The 17,476-nt window shown below is 45.4% G+C and overlaps 2 protein-coding genes across 4 annotated transcripts in view; both read left to right on the plus strand.

Moving 5' to 3' along the window:
• Positions 1 to 5,824, plus strand: part of xrcc4 (X-ray repair complementing defective repair in Chinese hamster cells 4) — a 61,155-nt gene extending 55,331 nt beyond the window's left edge. For 2 of the 3 annotated variants that reach the window (XM_083794211.1, XM_083794213.1), the window contains exon 8: positions 4,201 to 5,824. In XM_083794211.1, the coding sequence (XP_083650337.1) occupies positions 4,201 to 4,348 (148 nt within the window). In that variant the 3' untranslated portion in view covers positions 4,349 to 5,824. The remainder of the gene's footprint in view (positions 1 to 4,200) is intronic. The other variant, XM_083794212.1, reaches the window with a different exon arrangement.
• A 4,642-nt stretch (positions 5,825 to 10,466) lies between these two features.
• vcanb (versican b) overlaps positions 10,467 to 17,476 on the plus strand; it is a 76,980-nt gene continuing 69,970 nt past the window's right edge. Inside the window, exons 1-3 of the mRNA XM_083792978.1 lie at positions 10,467 to 10,661; positions 11,255 to 11,336; positions 14,014 to 14,478. Coding sequence (XP_083649104.1) covers positions 11,267 to 11,336; positions 14,014 to 14,478 — 535 coding nt within the window. The 5' untranslated portion in view covers positions 10,467 to 10,661; positions 11,255 to 11,266. The remainder of the gene's footprint in view (positions 10,662 to 11,254; positions 11,337 to 14,013; positions 14,479 to 17,476) is intronic.

A 17,476-nucleotide genomic window follows, 5' to 3' on the forward strand; every position in this document is an offset into this window, starting at 1 on the left:
GCAAAGACTTCCGAGTTAATATGTTTGCTTAAAAAATATGTTTTAAATATCACATTTAAATAATAGTGAAAATAGCCTATCTACAAGCAGAAAAAAACTACGGAGGAAAGTGTTTGCAGGAAATGTAAAAAGTAATAGAACAAAATGTGATGTACTAAAGGGTCCTACACAGTATATGTTTTCTAGTCCATTCACACACACACACACACACACACACACACACACACACACACACACACACACACACACGCATCAACAACAAACTGTAGGCCTACTTGCAGTAGGTCTGTAGGTCACCAAACATGTCTGTACACGGACAAAATGTGTCCGTGGCGAGGATCGACGTGGTCATGTCCGTGTGGCAAACGTTTGATTCTGTTTCACACACCATTATAATAGTCCGGCAGTCGAGGTGGACGGGTGGGGAATTCGGTATATATAGTCTTTTTTTATTGGCCTAAAATATTGCTGTTGGTATTGGGCAATTTTGTTATAGGGGTTTCTTGTGACCCTACCATTAACATCCTTATGGCAGGGAAAATGTCAAAAATGTCAAACTTTCCTTTTGCTTTAAGTAGCATGTAACGTGTCAAACTAGGTCCTGAATCCATTCCAAGCATTAGTTTTGCACAAAATACATTCCTTGGGCTAAAAACAGCCATGGCCACTTGCCCAAAATGTGCTGACCTCATCACATTAAGTGCTGACCCAAAAATGATCACATTTGTCATATGGCCAGTTTTTATGTATGGGAGCCAACCCAGGGCAAAGCCAGGAGGGGAAAGAAGCGTACCACCACCTATGTAGACGTGCTGCGGTGTGTGGTCACTGTGTTTTTGTACTGCTTATCAGGCTCTTTTTTTTGTGTGACGGGCCGCTAACGACGCTATACGCTGATCTATTACGCTGGTCACTACTTGGTCACTTAAGATTTATTATTTTGCTCCACCACGAGAATGCTATTTAGATAGCGACGTTGTTTGGACAGATGCCCGGGGGATTTGATGTTCACCTGGCCCTCCTCCAGTGTGTCTTAGAGGCCACTACTACAACAACACTGTTTATTTGCACTCTACTAATGGGGACTATTGACCCTGTCGTTCTGTTTGTTTATTAGGGTTCACGGCACGCGTTACCCCTGCTTAAGTCTGATTTCACACTTGGTTTATACGCTCTGGATAAATAAGGGGCGTCTGCTAAACGCTTGAATTGCACTTGTAAACTTGCTTTATAACAAACACGCTGGTGGTCGCTGCCGTTGCCACGACAACATGCACACAATGGCAGTTGTGGAGTAAAGCAAGAGCGACGCGATTCCTGCTACGACGCATTCCAAGATCAGATATTTATTTTTGTCGTGGCTGATATCGAACACGTTTGGGTCTGGAGGGGGAAAACTGGAAGGTGCCCGGCGAGTATTTAGGGATTTTCTTTACTGATTTAATTTGGTCTGGTGACGCAAACCTCCTCGACGTCCCCAAAACCAAACGCCGTACGTGGGGGGGGGGGGACAGAGCTTTGGCTTTTGCTGCCCCAACCCTGTGGAATGCCCTCCCTAAGGCACTCAGAGATGCCCCCTACCCTTCAAACCTTCAAATCCACCCTCAAAACCCACCTCTTCAAAATTGCCTTCCCTTTTCACTGTCTTTTAATGTTCTTTAGCTTTTAGTGTTATTTTTCCTTTTTATATTAAAGTTGTTTTTAATGTGTTGTTACATCTGTAAAGCCCCCCCCATGTAAAGCGTCTTTGGGTACTCAGAAAAGCGCTATATAAGTTTGAGATATTATTATTATTATTTACACGTCCAGTAATAATAAACAAATCACATACATTTTCACAGCATTACTTGTATTACTTGACCAGCGACGTACAGTAATCGTGGAAATAAGCTGCGAGTCGTTTAGTCTTTTGTAAATTAATATGCTACTTGATCATATACTACAGCGTTGCACAAAAGCATCGAAAGTAGCAGATCTACAAGCTCGAAGAGCGACGTGAGGCGGCACACTTTGAGCTTGTAGATCTGCTACTTCTGCTGTTTTTTTTTTTAATTTGAATCCTGAAAATTAATAGTTTTGTTCAAAGTCAACGCTATACGTGTGTATTTGCACTTAAGTCCACACACCCAATCTGCATGTCAATCCAAGCTCCCATAGGCCAGGGGTTCCCAAACCATTTCATGTCAAGGACCCCCAAATTGACACTAATTAGCCCAGCGGACCCCGTTAGAAAAGATATGCCAGGGACCCCCCATAAGAGAAGATTTGTCACGGCTCTAGCAGTGATTCTCAACTGCCTTAATTTCAAGGACCCCTGATTTTGACATGCATATATGTCTAGTAGACTAAATGGCATTTCTATGTCTGGGAACCCAATTTATATTGTAAAAAAAAAAAAAACAATGTTCCATTTGTACACTCAAGAGTTACAGACCCATAAGGGTCCAAGCTATCATTTAGCTGGGGACCCCCTGGAACTCCCTCCAGGACCCCTGGGGGTCCCCTGGGGGTCCCCACTTTGGAACCACTGCCAATAGGTGGAAGAAAATGGACTCAGTTCATGATCACTGTTATATTTCTCTCTCGTTCTTAAACCATTTAGACCGAATCTACAAATGCATACGAGTTTTCTGAAAAACCCATGTTTCTATATCAGCGGTTTTCAAACTATTTCATTTCAAGGACCCCCGATGTCATATGTAATTGGCTGCCGACCCCCATCTGAAAATATGTTGTCCCCCAAGAAGCAAAGATTTGAAAAATAAAAACGTTCACTCTGAAATAATATATATTCAAAAGATTTGTGCCACATTGTCACGATTTTTCTAAAATAGCAGACCTGCAAGCTATGAGCTTGTAGATCTGCTATTTCTCAACAGCTAAAGCCCAGCATAATGCTTTAAAACACCAAAAGGGGTTTCCCCGGGCCCAGAATGCATTGAATCCGTCTTTGCCTCAATGTCCTCACTTCACTTCCCTTTTTATCCCACGTCCTTCAGCTCTCTCCAAACGGCGTGTAATTTGTGTGTAACTCCAGAAAAGGCACATCAATCAGAGGCCAGAGACGTTTACAATAGAGACGCGGCGCAGCAACGTGTCTGCTCCGCGCCACGCCGACACGGTTTTTCATTGGAGCTGTGTGAATATGTGAACACGCTGCATAATCATAAACACTTGATGAAGACCATGTCATGTTAGCCCCGACCGAAAATTGCACAATCCACAAAGAAATCGCGCACGGCACGCACACGCACACAAACACACACACACACACACACACACACACACACACACACACACACTCACACACACACAAACACACACACACACACACACACACACACACACACACACACACACACACACACACACACACACACACACTATAAAGCATGAGCATGTGGTTCCAGTCTCGGGCCCTGTGAGCCACATGATATACTTCCTGTCTCTAAAGGAAAGCTGGGCTGTAAACGTGCCTCATTAGTCCGCTGACCTGTTTTCCCTTACACCCCCCCCCCCCCCTCTCTCTCTCTCTCTCCCTCTCTCTCCCTCTCTCTCCCTCTCTCTTAAATCTATCTGTGTCTCTCTCTTGCCAAAATTTGCTCTATCTCTCTCTCTCTCTCTCTCTAACTTTATCTGTCTCTCTCTCCAATTCTCTCTACCTTATCTGTCTCCCCCTCTCTCTCTCTCCTTCTCTCTCTCCTTCTCTGTCCCTCTCTCTCTCTCTCCTTCTCTGTCCCTCTCTCTCTCTCTCTCTCCTTCTCTCTCTCCTTCTCTGTCCCTCTCTCTCTCTCTCTCTCTCTCTCTCTCTCTCTCTCCGATTCTCTCTTAAATCTATCTGTCTCTCTCTCTCTCTTGCCAAAATTTGCTCTAACTTTATCTGTCTCTCTCCAATTCTCTCTACCTTATCTGTCTCCCCCCTCTCTCTCTCTCCTTCTCTGTCCTCCCTCTCTCTCTCTCTCTCTCTCTCTCTCTCTCTCTCTCTCTCTCTCTCTCTCTCTTCTCTCTCTCTCTCTCTCTCTCTCTCTCCTTCTCTGTCCCTCCCTCTCTCTCTCTCTCTCTCTCTCTCTCTCTCTCTCTCTCTCTCTCTCTCTCTCTCTCTCTCTCTCTCTCTCTCTCTCCCCTTATCTGTCCCTCTCTCCCCCTCTCTCTCTCCTTCTCTGTCCCCCCCTCTCTCTCTCTCTCTCTCTCTCTCTCTAGCAGGAGGGGCTCCTCCCAGGTCGTCGGCAGCACAGCAGCAGCAGCCAATCGGCAGCAGCGAGCCCCCCCCCAGCTTCCCGACACAGTGCCACTGGCAGCATCACCGAGCCCCGCCCCCTGCGCAGACGACCTGTTTGATGAGTTCTGACGCAGCGCTCTGCTCCCTTCACTGCTCTGCCGTCACCCTTTATTCTGAAGAGTTCTGACGCAGCGCTCTGCTCCGTTCACTGCTCTGCCGTCACCCTTTATTCTGAAGAGTTCTGACGCAGCGCTCTGCTCCGTTCACTGCTCTGCCGTCACCCTTTATTCTGATGAGTTCTGACGCAGCGCTCTGCTCCGTTCACTGCTCTGCCGTCACCCTTTATTCTGATGAGTTCTGACGCAGCGCTCTGCTCCCTTCACTGCTCTGCCGTCACCCTTTATTCTGAAGAGTTCTGACGCAGCGCTCTGCTCTGCTCAGTCGCTCTTCGATTTTTCAAAAACAGCAGACCTACAAGCTCGTAGCGCCCTATGAGCTTGTAGATCTGCTAATTCTGCTAAAGCACGACATGATGCCCAAAATGGGTTAATGTACACACCAGCCGATCTACAAGCTCACAGCGCGTCGCAGTGCAACGCACTGTGAGTTTGTAAATCGGCTATGTTGCACGAAGCGCACATAATCGACTGTAATAATAATTACCCCTTTTTGATTTGAGTTTTGTTTTAACTGTTTGCCAATCTCCCTACAGAGAGCCATCAGTCACATAATAGGACATTTGTGAACGGTTAAAATGTCATCATGTTGTTGTGTTGTTTTGTTTTGTTACTGCCTCGGGTTCATTCAGTGTGAGGGGTGACTTACAGAGTAGCTATGGATCATGACTTTTAGTAGATTTAATTTAGATTGGTTTCTCCAAAAAAAAAAAAAAAAGACACTAAGTAGGCCTACCTAATGATCATGTTTCATATAAATGTTTTAAATGTGTCGTTCCAGTGTATTTTCTAGTGATTTTCTAGTTGTCAATTTAAATGTGTAGCGCTCCGTCCTAATGGAAGATATCCAGGATTTTAGAGATAGATACTTTATTTGTCCTTTTGGAATGTTGTTTTGTGCCAAGCAGTCATCATCAGGATACAGAAAACATATACAATCAAACAGATCACACAGTACATAGACAATAAAGAAACAATGCCAACAGGAGGCCACCAGTCATAGTTCCAAGAGGCATCTTGGAACTATGCACGGAACTGAGACGGGGCCTCTGCTTGTTCATAAGTCCTATTCTTATGGGAACAAACGATCTTGAGGCCCGGCCTATAGCCTGCAGAGAAGGTACCATGTGCCGTCGCCCTGATGGTCAAAGATGGTATTGGCTGTGTAACGGGTGTGTGTTGGCTTATTTGGACTCACTGATTCAGGTACCATGTGACGGTACCATGGTGCCAGCTATCATGGTGCACCCTATAGCATGACCAGACCAATATCACTGGCTGTGTACATATTAGTCTGGAACTTCAGTGGTGAAGATGTATTTCCAAGGGGACGGTTTTCGAACAGATTCCAACGTCACACAGCCAAAAAAAAAGTCTCACTTTAACCCATTCTGACCGGGCACCCATTTTGGTGTCAGCATCATGTTATGCTTTAGCTATTGAAAAATAGCAGATCTACAAGCTCGTATCGCGCCACCGAGTGGCGCGATACGAGCTTGTAGGTCTGCTATTTTTTGAAAAATCGAAGAGCGACTGACATTTTTTAGAATCTGATCTCAGGTCAGAATGGGTTCATCAGACCAGTGTGCGTCCGTCCGGCGGAAACCTCGTATGAATCTGATCTCAGGTCAGAATGGGTTAAGTTTGAATAGTGTGCTCTGATTGGTCACCCACAACTCCGGGGGGTGAGTGAAATGTAATTCAAACTGAGGAGTGCCAGTTCAGTTCAGAGCCAATCTGTGCCAGGCCATTTTCTTTCTCCCGGTGGCAGATCCGTGGGTTTCCAGGCTAATCATGTTGTGTAAATAAATAAAAGAGGACTTTTTAAATGCGTTTGTTCTTGTTCCTTTTTTGCTGTAACGACAATAGGGGTGTCAAATTCGATTCGAATTATAATCGCGATTCCCGTTATGAACGATTCAAAATCGATTCATAATTTCCAAAAATCGAAAAATTCTTTTTTTTTTTCTTTTTAGATTTTATTTCTGGTTAGTTACAGGAGTTTTCACTACATGGTGTTTATAATATGAAATGTAAGCTCACCCTAACCCTCACCCTTACAGTAAACATCATGATCGTCTTCAGTCATTTTCAAGTTAATCACTTCAGTTGGCTGGAATAGATTGTGATGAAATCCTATGTATTCATATCATTTTGAATAGAGAATATTTTCGAATCTGTCAAAAAAATCTTTTGAATAAAAAAGAAAAATCGTTTTTGGAGAATCGAGAATCGTAGAATCGAAAAAAATCGATTTTGAATCGAATCGTGACCCCAAGAATCGGAATCGAATCGAATCGTGGGACACCCAAAGATTCACAGCCCTAAACGACAATGTACGATTTAGGCATTTGACAAACACTCTTTGTCATTTACATTTACAGGGCGGTGGCTGTGGCTCAGGAGGTAGAGCGGGTCGTCCAATGATCCATGGGTCGGTGGTTCGAATCCCGGCTCCTCCTCCTCCTGTCCACATGTCGAAGTGTCCTTGGGCAACACACTGAACCCTACATTGCCTCCAATGAGACACTGAACCCTACATTGCCTCCAATGAGACACTGAACCCTACATTGCCTCCAATGAGACACTGAACCCTACATTGAAGTGTCCTTTGGGCAAGACACTGAACCCTACATTGAAGTGTCCTTGGGCAAAGACACTGAACCCTACATTGAAGTGTCCTTGGGCAAGACACTGAACCCTACATTGAAGTGTCCTTGGGCAAGACACTGAACCCTACATTGAAGTGTCCTTGGGCAAAGACACTGAACCCTACATTGAAGTGTCCTTGCGCAAGACACTGAACCCTACATTGAAGTGTCCTTGGGCAAGACACTGAACCCTACATTGCCTCCAATGAGACACTGAACCCTACATTGCCTCCAATGAGACACTGAACCCTACATTGCCTCCAATGAGACACTGAACCCTACATTGAAGTGTCCTTTGGGCAAGACACTGAACCCTACATTGAAGTGTCCTTGGGCAAAGACACTGAACCCTACATTGAAGTGTCCTTGGGCAAGACACTGAACCCTACATTGAAGTGTCCTTGGGCAAGACACTGAACCCTACATTGAAGTGTCCTTGGGCAAAGACACTGAACCCTACATTGAAGTGTCCTTGGGCAAGACACTGAACCCTACATTGAAGTGTCCTTGGGCAAGACACTGAACCCTACATTGCCTCCAATGAGTCGGTCGGTGTGAGCTTTGCCACCGTTGGTGTGTGAATGTGGGAAGTGAGGACGCTGGCGTCGACTGTTCGCCGCTTCACCTCCCAATGTATGAATGAATGAACCTTCACCTCCCAATGTATGAATGAATGAACCTTCACCTCCCAATGTATGAATGAATGAACCTTCACCTCCCAATGTATGAATGAATGAACCTTCACCTCCCAATGTATGAATGAATGAACCTTCACCTCCCAATGTATGAATGAATGAACCTTCACCTCCCAATGTATGAATGAATGAACCTTCACCTCCCAATGTATGAATGAATGAACCGTTGTAAAGCGCTTTGGGCACTTCGGAAAAGCGCTACAAAAATGCAATTCATTATTATTATTATTTACATGAACGCTATTATTAAACAAACGACTAAATCTAAAATTTGCCTTCAAAATCAACATTGCAAATGGAAAGCGGCGCTTCAAAGATACTGTATATAGCCTACCGTGGTAAACATGAAAATGTCTTGTCTAAACAGCGCGCTATCTACAGAACATCTCGACAACTGTAATCAAGCGAGACAAATCTAAATAAGAAAAACATGTGAAACAACAAGACAAAGTGCTGCGTTTGTTTCTGCTAAGCTCCGCTTGTTCAGCACAGCAGCCTGACGCCGTTGGACAGTCACACTGTGTGTGTGTGTGTGTGTGTGTGTGTGTGTGTGTGTGTGTGTGTGTGTGTGTGTGTGTGTGTGTGTATTGGGGTGGGGGGGGACAAATGGAATAAAGAGACAATGACGATGAAAACTAATTTGCATTTAAACAATAAATTCCTCGTTGTATACATTATACGGTTACAGTATAATGCAAACATATGTGTGTCTGTCTTCTTGCAGAGAGAGTTACAATGAGCCCATGCCCTGGAGAGAGAGAGAGGGGGGTGGGGGGGAGAGATATTCAGTGGCGTGCACATATAGACACTAGGGGGTGCTAGAGCACCCCCTGCCCTTTTGGCAATGTGCTCAAAAAAACAAAAAAAACATTTATTTTTTGTCTTAATGTGTAGTGTGTGGACCATGTGGTGACATTGATCAAATCTTGATAAAAAACGCTTCTTCTATATTATTTAGGCCCCCCCACAATCTAAAGCTATGTTTCTATGTCAGTGCACTGGTTCTTCGATAAAAAAAAAAATAGCAGACCTACAAGCTCATAGCGCGCCACTCGGTGGCGCGCTATGAGCTTGTAGATCTGCTATTTTTCAATAGCTTAAGCACCAAAATGCGCTGCACAAGGTGCCCTTTTTTTTCCACTTGAGCACCTGCCCCTCTAAATGTCTGTGCACGCCACTGGAGATATTGAATAGCCCAGAGAGACAGATTGAGATTGACTATAATAATATGCTCAGTGAGGGACGAGGTGCAGTACTTAGTTTAGACAGTTTTTGGTTTAGACTATAGTCATTGGTTAGACCAGTCATTAGTCCTATATATACAACTACGACCTATATCTCAAACCCTCACCCTAAACCTAACTAGGGATGCACCGATCCGATACTCGTATCGGAGATCGGCGCCGATCCAGGCTAAAATTCTAGATCGGGTATCGGATCGGTGGCCGATCCATTATCCGATCCGATCCGATAATTATGTGTAATTACAGTATGAAAACAACTCTACCTCCTCTGTGACACAGCAGTGTTGTATTGACAGTATAACATGTGGAATGCAGCCAGGCTAGCCTGCGCACACATTAACCTGGTCTAATTGTTGCACAGTTATTTAATAAAATAATTCAGTGCATTTATATCTGTGTTTGTTACATTTTGTTTTACAAAGTTGGGAAAGTAATGTTTAAGTCAAGCCTTGATGTTGCCTTACACAAAATAATGATTCCAGACTCCACACAGTGAGGCATACAGCTTAATAGGTTATTACGTTTCTTTGTGGGGGGTATCGGATCGGTACTCTGTATCGGCAGATACTGGACCCCCATGTATCGAAATCGGTATCAAATGCCAAAAAGCCGGATCGGTGCATCCCTAAACCTAACCTCCCTGCACGGGGCAGCACACCTAAACCATATCTAACCAATGACTATAGTCTAAACTAAGTATGCACCCCCTCAGTGAGAGAGAGAGATAATCAGTGTTGTTTTTGGCAGCAAATTTCTATTTAAGTTTAGTCATAGTCTTTGGACTGAAACTTCATTTAGTTTTAGTCACATTTTAGTCACCTGGAAATGTCTTTAGTGTTAGTCTAGTTTTAGTCGACTAAATGTCATAAGATTTTAGTCTAAAATGTATTTTGGCGGGTCTTGATGCCGTCGTAATGAGTGTTTTTACACTTGCTGAAAATAGCCGATCTACAAGCTCACAACGCGTCTAGTTTTTATTTGTCGACAAAATTGTCAGTATATTTAGTCTTAGTTCTAGTCATCGTAGCTTCGTTTTCATTTAGTTTCTATATTTGTTTTTGTCAGTGAAAATAGGTAGACGACGAACATTTTTCGTCTTAGTTTTAGTCGACGAAAATAACACTGGAGAGAATGAGATGCCCAGAGAGAGAGTGATATGATCAGAGGGGGGAGGGAGAGAGGGGAGGGAGAGAGAGAGGGAGGGAGGGAAAGAGAGGGAGCAGAGAGAGAGAGAGAGAGAGAGAGGGTCCCTCCTCTCCACCTATGACGGATCCCAGTGGGTGTGAAATGGATTTGAACTTGCAGCCGGGGCTGCAGAGAGAGAGAGAGAGTGTTCTGAGCAGGAGGGGAGACTCAGAGAGAGAGAGAGAGAGAGTTCTGAACAGGAGGGGAGACTCAGACAGAGAGAGAGAGAGTTCTGAACAGGAGGGGAGACTCAGAGAGAGAGAGAGAGAGAGAGAGAGAGAGTTCTGAACAGGAGGGGAGACTCAGAGAGAGAGAGAGAGAGAGTTCTGAACAGGAGGGGAGACTCAGAGAGAGAGAGAGAGAGAGAGAGAGAGAGAGAAGGAAAGTGTAACTTCTGACTGACTGGACTTGACATCTCTCCATCTATAGGACTCTGTGGACTTCGTTTATAAACATACCGTCTGGATAACTGGACTTATAACATCTGCAAGGTATTGTATTGAGACACCATTGCTTTATCTTTCTCTTCATGTCTCTAGTATGATTACTGTGGACAAAATCTCTCTCTCTCGCTCTCTCTCTCTCTCTCTCTCTCTCTCTCTCTCTCTCTTTATTTCTCTCTCTCACTCTCTGCGGTTGTTCCAAATTAATGTAATTCGGCAAAATGGAAACGTACGTTGCAATGCTCTGTATAGGCTAATACAATAGGTCTTTATGTGGTCTACTTAGAGATAGATGTGTGTGCTATTTTTGGTTGATGCTCCATGTTTGGTGGCCGTTTTCGTTTCGTTTAAATCTTAATTGACGCGATTATTTTTTTTTTTTTTTCGTTTCGTTTTATTCTCGAAGATATTAAAGCTCACAAAGTTCTGCCTCAGTCAGTCTGCGCTCACAGCGGAGAGTCTCCGAGACTCGAGAGCACAATGAATGCGCTTGAGAATAAGTTCTTGCAACAACAAAACTACACGACAATATAACGCATTAACGTTGTCCTCCTAATAATAATAGGCGTATTGAATAATCTTTTAATTCATTACTTTATTAAATCAAGTTTGATATGTTGTTGTTGTTGGTGCTTTCCCAGGTTGCTGTTGTGATGAATGTGTTCATTCGACACCTGCTGTGGGTGTTGTGTGTTGTGTGCACGACCGCCTCGGCGCTGCCATGTAAGTCACCTTCACTATATATGTATTTACTGTAGGCCTACCGTCTTGCATGATGTCTGTAGCAGGGGTTCCCAAAGTGGGGTCCGGGGACCCCTATAGGGGTACATTGAGGGAGTTCCAGGGGGTATACCTGTTCTGTTCTTTAACTACATAGAAGTGTCTATTTGTACCTATACGTCTCTAAATGTTTTGATGAATTGAACATGGTGGACCCTGTTGTAAACAAGTGTAATGCTTAATTGGGTCGTCCACTCACAGTTAACAGTCTTTGTATTGAGTTTGTGCTTGAAATGTACTGTGAATTCTGCAAACTGTTAATAAATATTTCAATCAATCAATCAATCAATACATGGACCAAAATGGACCCGGCTTATGGGTCTGTAACTCAGAGAGTGTACAAATGGAACCAAATGGACCCAACAGTGGTTTTACAATATAAATTGGGGGTCCCAGAGATAGAAATGCCATTAAATGGGGGTCCGTATAGATAGACTAATGCATGTCAAACTGGGGGTCCTTGAAATTAGACGGGTTGAGAATCACCGCTATAGAGCCGTCAAAATCTTCTCTTATGGGGGTCCCCATGGCGTATGTTTTTCAAATGGGGGTCCGCGGCGGGCTCATTAGGGTCATTGACGTGAAAAGGTTATAGGGAACCCCTGGTCTATAGAACATGGTTCTCAAGCCTTTTCATGTCAAGGACCCCCACATTGACATTTAGTATTATTATTAACCCAAATTTCTGACCTGAGATCAGATTCACACGAGGTTTCCGCCGGACACACACTGGGTCTGATGAACCCATTCTGACCTGAGATCAGATTCTAAAAAAATGTCAGTCGCTCTTCGATTTTTCAAAAATAGCAGACCTACAAGCTCGTATCGCGCCACTCGGTGGCGCGATATGAGCTTGTAGATCTGCTATTTTTCAATAGCTAAAGCACAACATGATGCTAACACCAAAATGGGTGCCCGGTCAGAATGGGTTAAAGCCCACAGACCACATTTTGAACAAGATATAGGCCTATACCAGGGACCCCCATGAAGAGAAGAATTGTATATGGCTCTGTGATTCAACCATTTTCAGTGGCGTGCACAGATAGACACTAGAGGGTTCCACACTTAATTTGTAGTGTGTGGACCATGCGGTGACATTGATCAAATCTTGATAAAAAAAACGCTTCTACTATATTATTTAGGCCCCCCCACAATCTAAAGCTATGTTTCTATGTCAGTGGTTCTTCGATTAAAGAAAAATAGCAGACCTACAAGCTCGTAGCGCGCCACTCGGTGGCGCGCTATGAGCTTGTAGATCTGCTATTTTTCAATAGCTTAAGCACCAAAATGCGCTGCACGCGGTGCCCTTTTTTTCACTTGAGCACCTGCCCCTCTAAATGTCTGTGCACGCCACTGACCATTTTATAATTTCAAGGACCCCCTGGCCTATAGTTTGACATGCATTTAGTCTAATGGTAAATGGTGCATTTATATAGCGCCTTTATCCAAGGCGCTTTACAGAGATTTGTGCATCACATTCACCCATTCACACACACATTCACGCACCTTTACATAGATTGTGCATCACATTCACCCATTCACACACACATTCACGCACCTTTACATAGATTGTGCATCACATTCACCCATTCACACACACATTCACGCACCTTTACATAGACTGTGCATCACATTCACCCATTCACACACATATTCACACACCTTTACATAGATTGTGCATTACATTCACCCATTCACACACACATTCACGCACCTTTACATAGATTGTGCATCACATTCACCCATTCACACACACATTCACGCACCTTTACATAGATTGTGCATCACATTCACCCATTCACACACACATTCACGCACCTTTACATAGATTGTGCATTACATTCACCCATTCACACACACACATTACATACACCGATTGCAGCGGAAGCCATGCAAGGTACCAACCAGCACATCGGGAGCAATTTGGGGTTCAGTGCCTTGCCCAAGGACACTTCGACATGTAGACAGGAGGAGGAGCCGGGATTCGAACCGCCGACCCATGGATCATTGGACGACCTGCTCTACCCCCTATAAGCCACAGTCTACTACAGGCCCACATACATTTAATGGCATTTCTATCTATGGAAACCCAGGACCTTTATAGCTGTGAGGCGACAGCACTGTCTGTGCCACCGTGACCCAAACAGGACCTTTATAGCTGTGAGGCGACAGCACTGTGCCACCGTGACCCAAATTCACAAAATCTCATCCAAAACAATAACAAAATATTCTTTCGTTTTTTTGGTCTTGAAAACCATAACTCATCAAATGGTGGTCCAGAATAAATAATGTTCCTTGGGTTGAAATTGAAGTTAACCCATTTTGGGCGGGAACCCCTTTTGGTGTTAGCATCATGTCATGCTTTAGCTATTGAAAAATAGCAGACCTACAAGCTCGTAGCGCGCCACCGAGTGGCGCGCTACGAGCTTGTAGGTCTGCTATTTTTGAAAAAAATCGAAGAACGACTGACATAGAAACATAGCTTTATCAGAGAACTTTCAGGATGTATAGAAGACATTTTTTAGAATCTGATCTCAGGTCAGAATGGGTTTAATAACCAATAACAACAACTCCCGGTTGTGCGTCTGTTCTGTTGTTGTCGTTGTTGTTTTGGTCCCAGCAGCGTCTCACAGACATGGAGCCGCCGCCGCCGCGTCGTCGTCGGAGAGGAGGGGCCTCCGGGCCCGCGGCTCGCTGGCCGGCAGCGTGACGCTGCCCTGCCACTTCTCCATGGTCACCCCGCCTCCTCCGCTGACCCAGGCCCAGCGCCCCTCCGCCCGGCCCACCCAGAGGCCCACCCAGAGCCCCGAGGACCAGCTGAGGATCAAGTGGACGCGTCTGGAGGGCAGCGACGGGGAGCGCACGGTGCTGGTCTCCCAGGGCGGCGTGGTGAAGGTGGGCCCCGGGTACCGGGGCAGGGTGTCGGTGGTGGTCCCCGGGGCCGGCGCCAGCGGCGGGGGGCCCCCGGGGGGGGACGCCTCGCTGCTGCTGGTCAGCCTGAGGGCCAGCGACGCCGGCTTCTACCGCTGCGAGGTCATGCACGGCATGGAGGACACGCAGGGCACCGTCAGCCTCAATGTCAGTGGTGAGTTAAAACAACAGACACGCAGGGCACCGTCAGCCTCAATGTCAGTGGTGAGTTAAAACAACAGACACGCAGGGCACCGTCAGCCTCAATGTCAGTGGTGAGTTCAAACAACAGACACGCAGGGCACCGTCAGCCTCAATGTCAGTGGTGAGTTAAAACAACAGACACGCAGGGCACCGTCAGCCTCAATGTCAGTGGTGAGTTAAAACAACCGACACGCAGGGCACCGTCAGCCTCAATGTCAGTGGTGAGTTAAAACAACCGACACGCAGGGCACCGTCAGCCTCAATGTCAGTGGTGAGTTAAAACAACAGACACGCAGGGCACCGTCAGCCTCAATGTCAGTGGTGAGTTAAAACAACCGACAGCACCGTCAGCCTCAATGTCAGTGGTGAGTTAAAACAACAGACAGCACCGTCAGCCTCAATGTCAGTGGTGAGTTAAAACAACAGACAGCACCGTCAGCCTCAATGTCAGTGGTGAGTTAAAACAACCGACGGCACGGCACGTACATCACGCAACGCACGTCACGCCATGTACGTCACGCACGCACACACCAATGCGTTATTCACATTGACCCCGACCAAAAATATATATTTTCTGTTTACTAAAGAGCTGGCGAGATGGGGAGGAGACCCCTGAACAGACAACTCAATATATATATATATATATATATATATCCCATTCTGACCTGAGATCAGATTCATACGAGGTTTCCACTGGACACACACTGGTCTGATTAACCCATTCTGACCTGAGATCAGATTCTAAAAATGTCAGTCGTTCTTCGATTTAAAAAAAAATAGCAGACCTACAAGCTCGTATCGCGCCACTTGGTGGCGCGATACGAGCTTGTAGATCTGCTATTTTTCAATAGCTAAAGCATAATATGATGCCAACACCGTTCAGAATGGGATATATATATATATATAACAATGAGTATGAATAGAAGATAGAGCTAATTAACAACAATATCACTACCCCGTTGATGTACTTTTAATAATAATAATAATAATATTAAACTTTATTTATAGAGCACCTTTCATGACACGAGTGCTGCGCAAAGTCCTTAAAAAGAAATACTAAAAAAAGACTAAAGCATATCAAACAACGTAAAAGTCAAAAATACATACAGTATACTAAAGACATCAAACGACATAAAACAGAGCGAGGTCAGTGGAAAGCAAAACAATTACAGAGGCATTAAAAATAGGCAGAGCAGTGGGTGTTTTTTAAGTGAGTTACAGATAAATTGTATTGTGTGTTAATGTAGGGTATAAAGACACGTTTCCTCAGCACTATCGTACACCATACTGTACTGTAGGTTTGTAAGTAACCGACTCTCTCTTTTCCCTGCGTTTAGGTTAGGTTTGGGCATGGTTTCTCTTTCTGTGAGGTTAGGTTAAAGTTAAACCATTCTGAACGGGAACCCATGTTGGTGTTGGCATCGTGTTATGCTTTAGCTATTGAAAAATAGCAGATCTACAAGCTCATAGCGCGCCACCGAGTGGCGCGCTACGAGCTTGTAGGTCTGCTATTTTTAGAAAAATCGAAGAACGACTGACATTTTTTAGAATCTGATCTCAGGTCAGAATGGGTTCATCAGACCAGTGTGTGTCCAGTGGAAACCTCGTGTGAATCTGATCTCAGGTCAGACGGGAACGGGACGGGAACCCCTCTTGGGGTTTTTCCAGAAAGCTTAGGTCAGGATTTAGAGGCCTTTTTAGAATCGGCCTCAGTCCAACATGGGTTAAAGGTTAGGGTTTAGGGGCCTTTTTAGAATCGGCCTCAGTCCAACATGGGTCAAAGGTCAGGGTTTAGGGGCCACACCAAAGGAAGCCGTGTGGCCCACGGGCGGCTGTGGCTCAGGAGGTAGAGCAGGTCGTCCAATGATCCCTGGGTTGGAGGTTCGAATCCCTGCTCCTCCTCCTCCTGTCTACATGTGGAAGTGTCCTTGGGCAAGACACTGAACCCTACATTGCCTCCAGTGAGTCGGTCGGTGTGAGCTTATAGCCACCATTGGTGTGTGAATGTGGGAAGTGAGGACGCTGGCGTCGACTGTTCGCCGCTTCACCTCCCAATGTATGAATGAATGAACCGTTGTAAAGCGCTTTAAAAATGCAATTCATTATTCTCATTGTAGGGCCAGGAGCCTATCTCCTGTTTGTGCAGCCATGAGGCAGCTTGATGTACAAGAAACACCCCCTGGACATGACATGATACTGAGTGCCAATTAAGGGAGGCACTGGGCGCCGTTTGTATAGTTCTGGGTAGGACCCGAGCAGACTGCAGGGTGGACACTCTGACCACAACAAGGCCACTGAGCTGGTCCATTGCTTCCCTGACCGGGACACGAACCCACCGTGTGTGTGTGTGTGTGTGTGTGTGTGTGTGTACAGGGTTTTGATGGCCAACACTCTCCTCTGTGGACACAGGAGTGAGATTCTTCCTTATCTTTGTGACCCACACCTGTGTGTGTGTGTGTGTGTGTGTGTGTGTGTGTGTGTGTGTGTGTGTGTGTGTGTGTGTGTGTGTGTGTGTGTGTGTGTGTGTGTGTGTGTGTGTGTGACTGTGTGACTGTGTGTGTGTGTGTGTGTGTGTGTGTGTGTGCGTGTGCGTGTGCGTGTGCGTGTGCGTGTGCGTGTGTGTGTGTGACTGTGTGTGTGTGTGTGTGTGTGTGTGTGTGTGTGTGTGTGTGTGTGTGTGTGTGTGTCTGTGTGTGTGTGTGTGTGTGTGTGCCATCGTGCCATTTACCCAAAGTTGCAATGAGTAACTTTTATGATGCATCTGAACCGTGATCTCACACACGAGAAGAGACCAAATGTATTCAGGCAAGACGCAGTCCAGCACCTAGCTGGGCTTAGGGTTAGGGTTAGGGTTAGGGTTAGGGTTAGGGTTAGGGTTAGACGCAGTCCAGCACCTAGCTGGGCTTAGGGTTAGGGTTAGGGTTAGGGTTAGGGTTAGGGTTAGGGTTAGACGCAGTCCAGCACCTAGC

The sequence above is a fragment of the Protomyctophum parallelum genome (genome assembly GCF_964188405.1).
Source record: "Protomyctophum parallelum genome assembly, chromosome: 21".
NCBI lineage: Eukaryota > Metazoa > Chordata > Actinopteri > Myctophiformes > Myctophidae > Protomyctophum > Protomyctophum parallelum.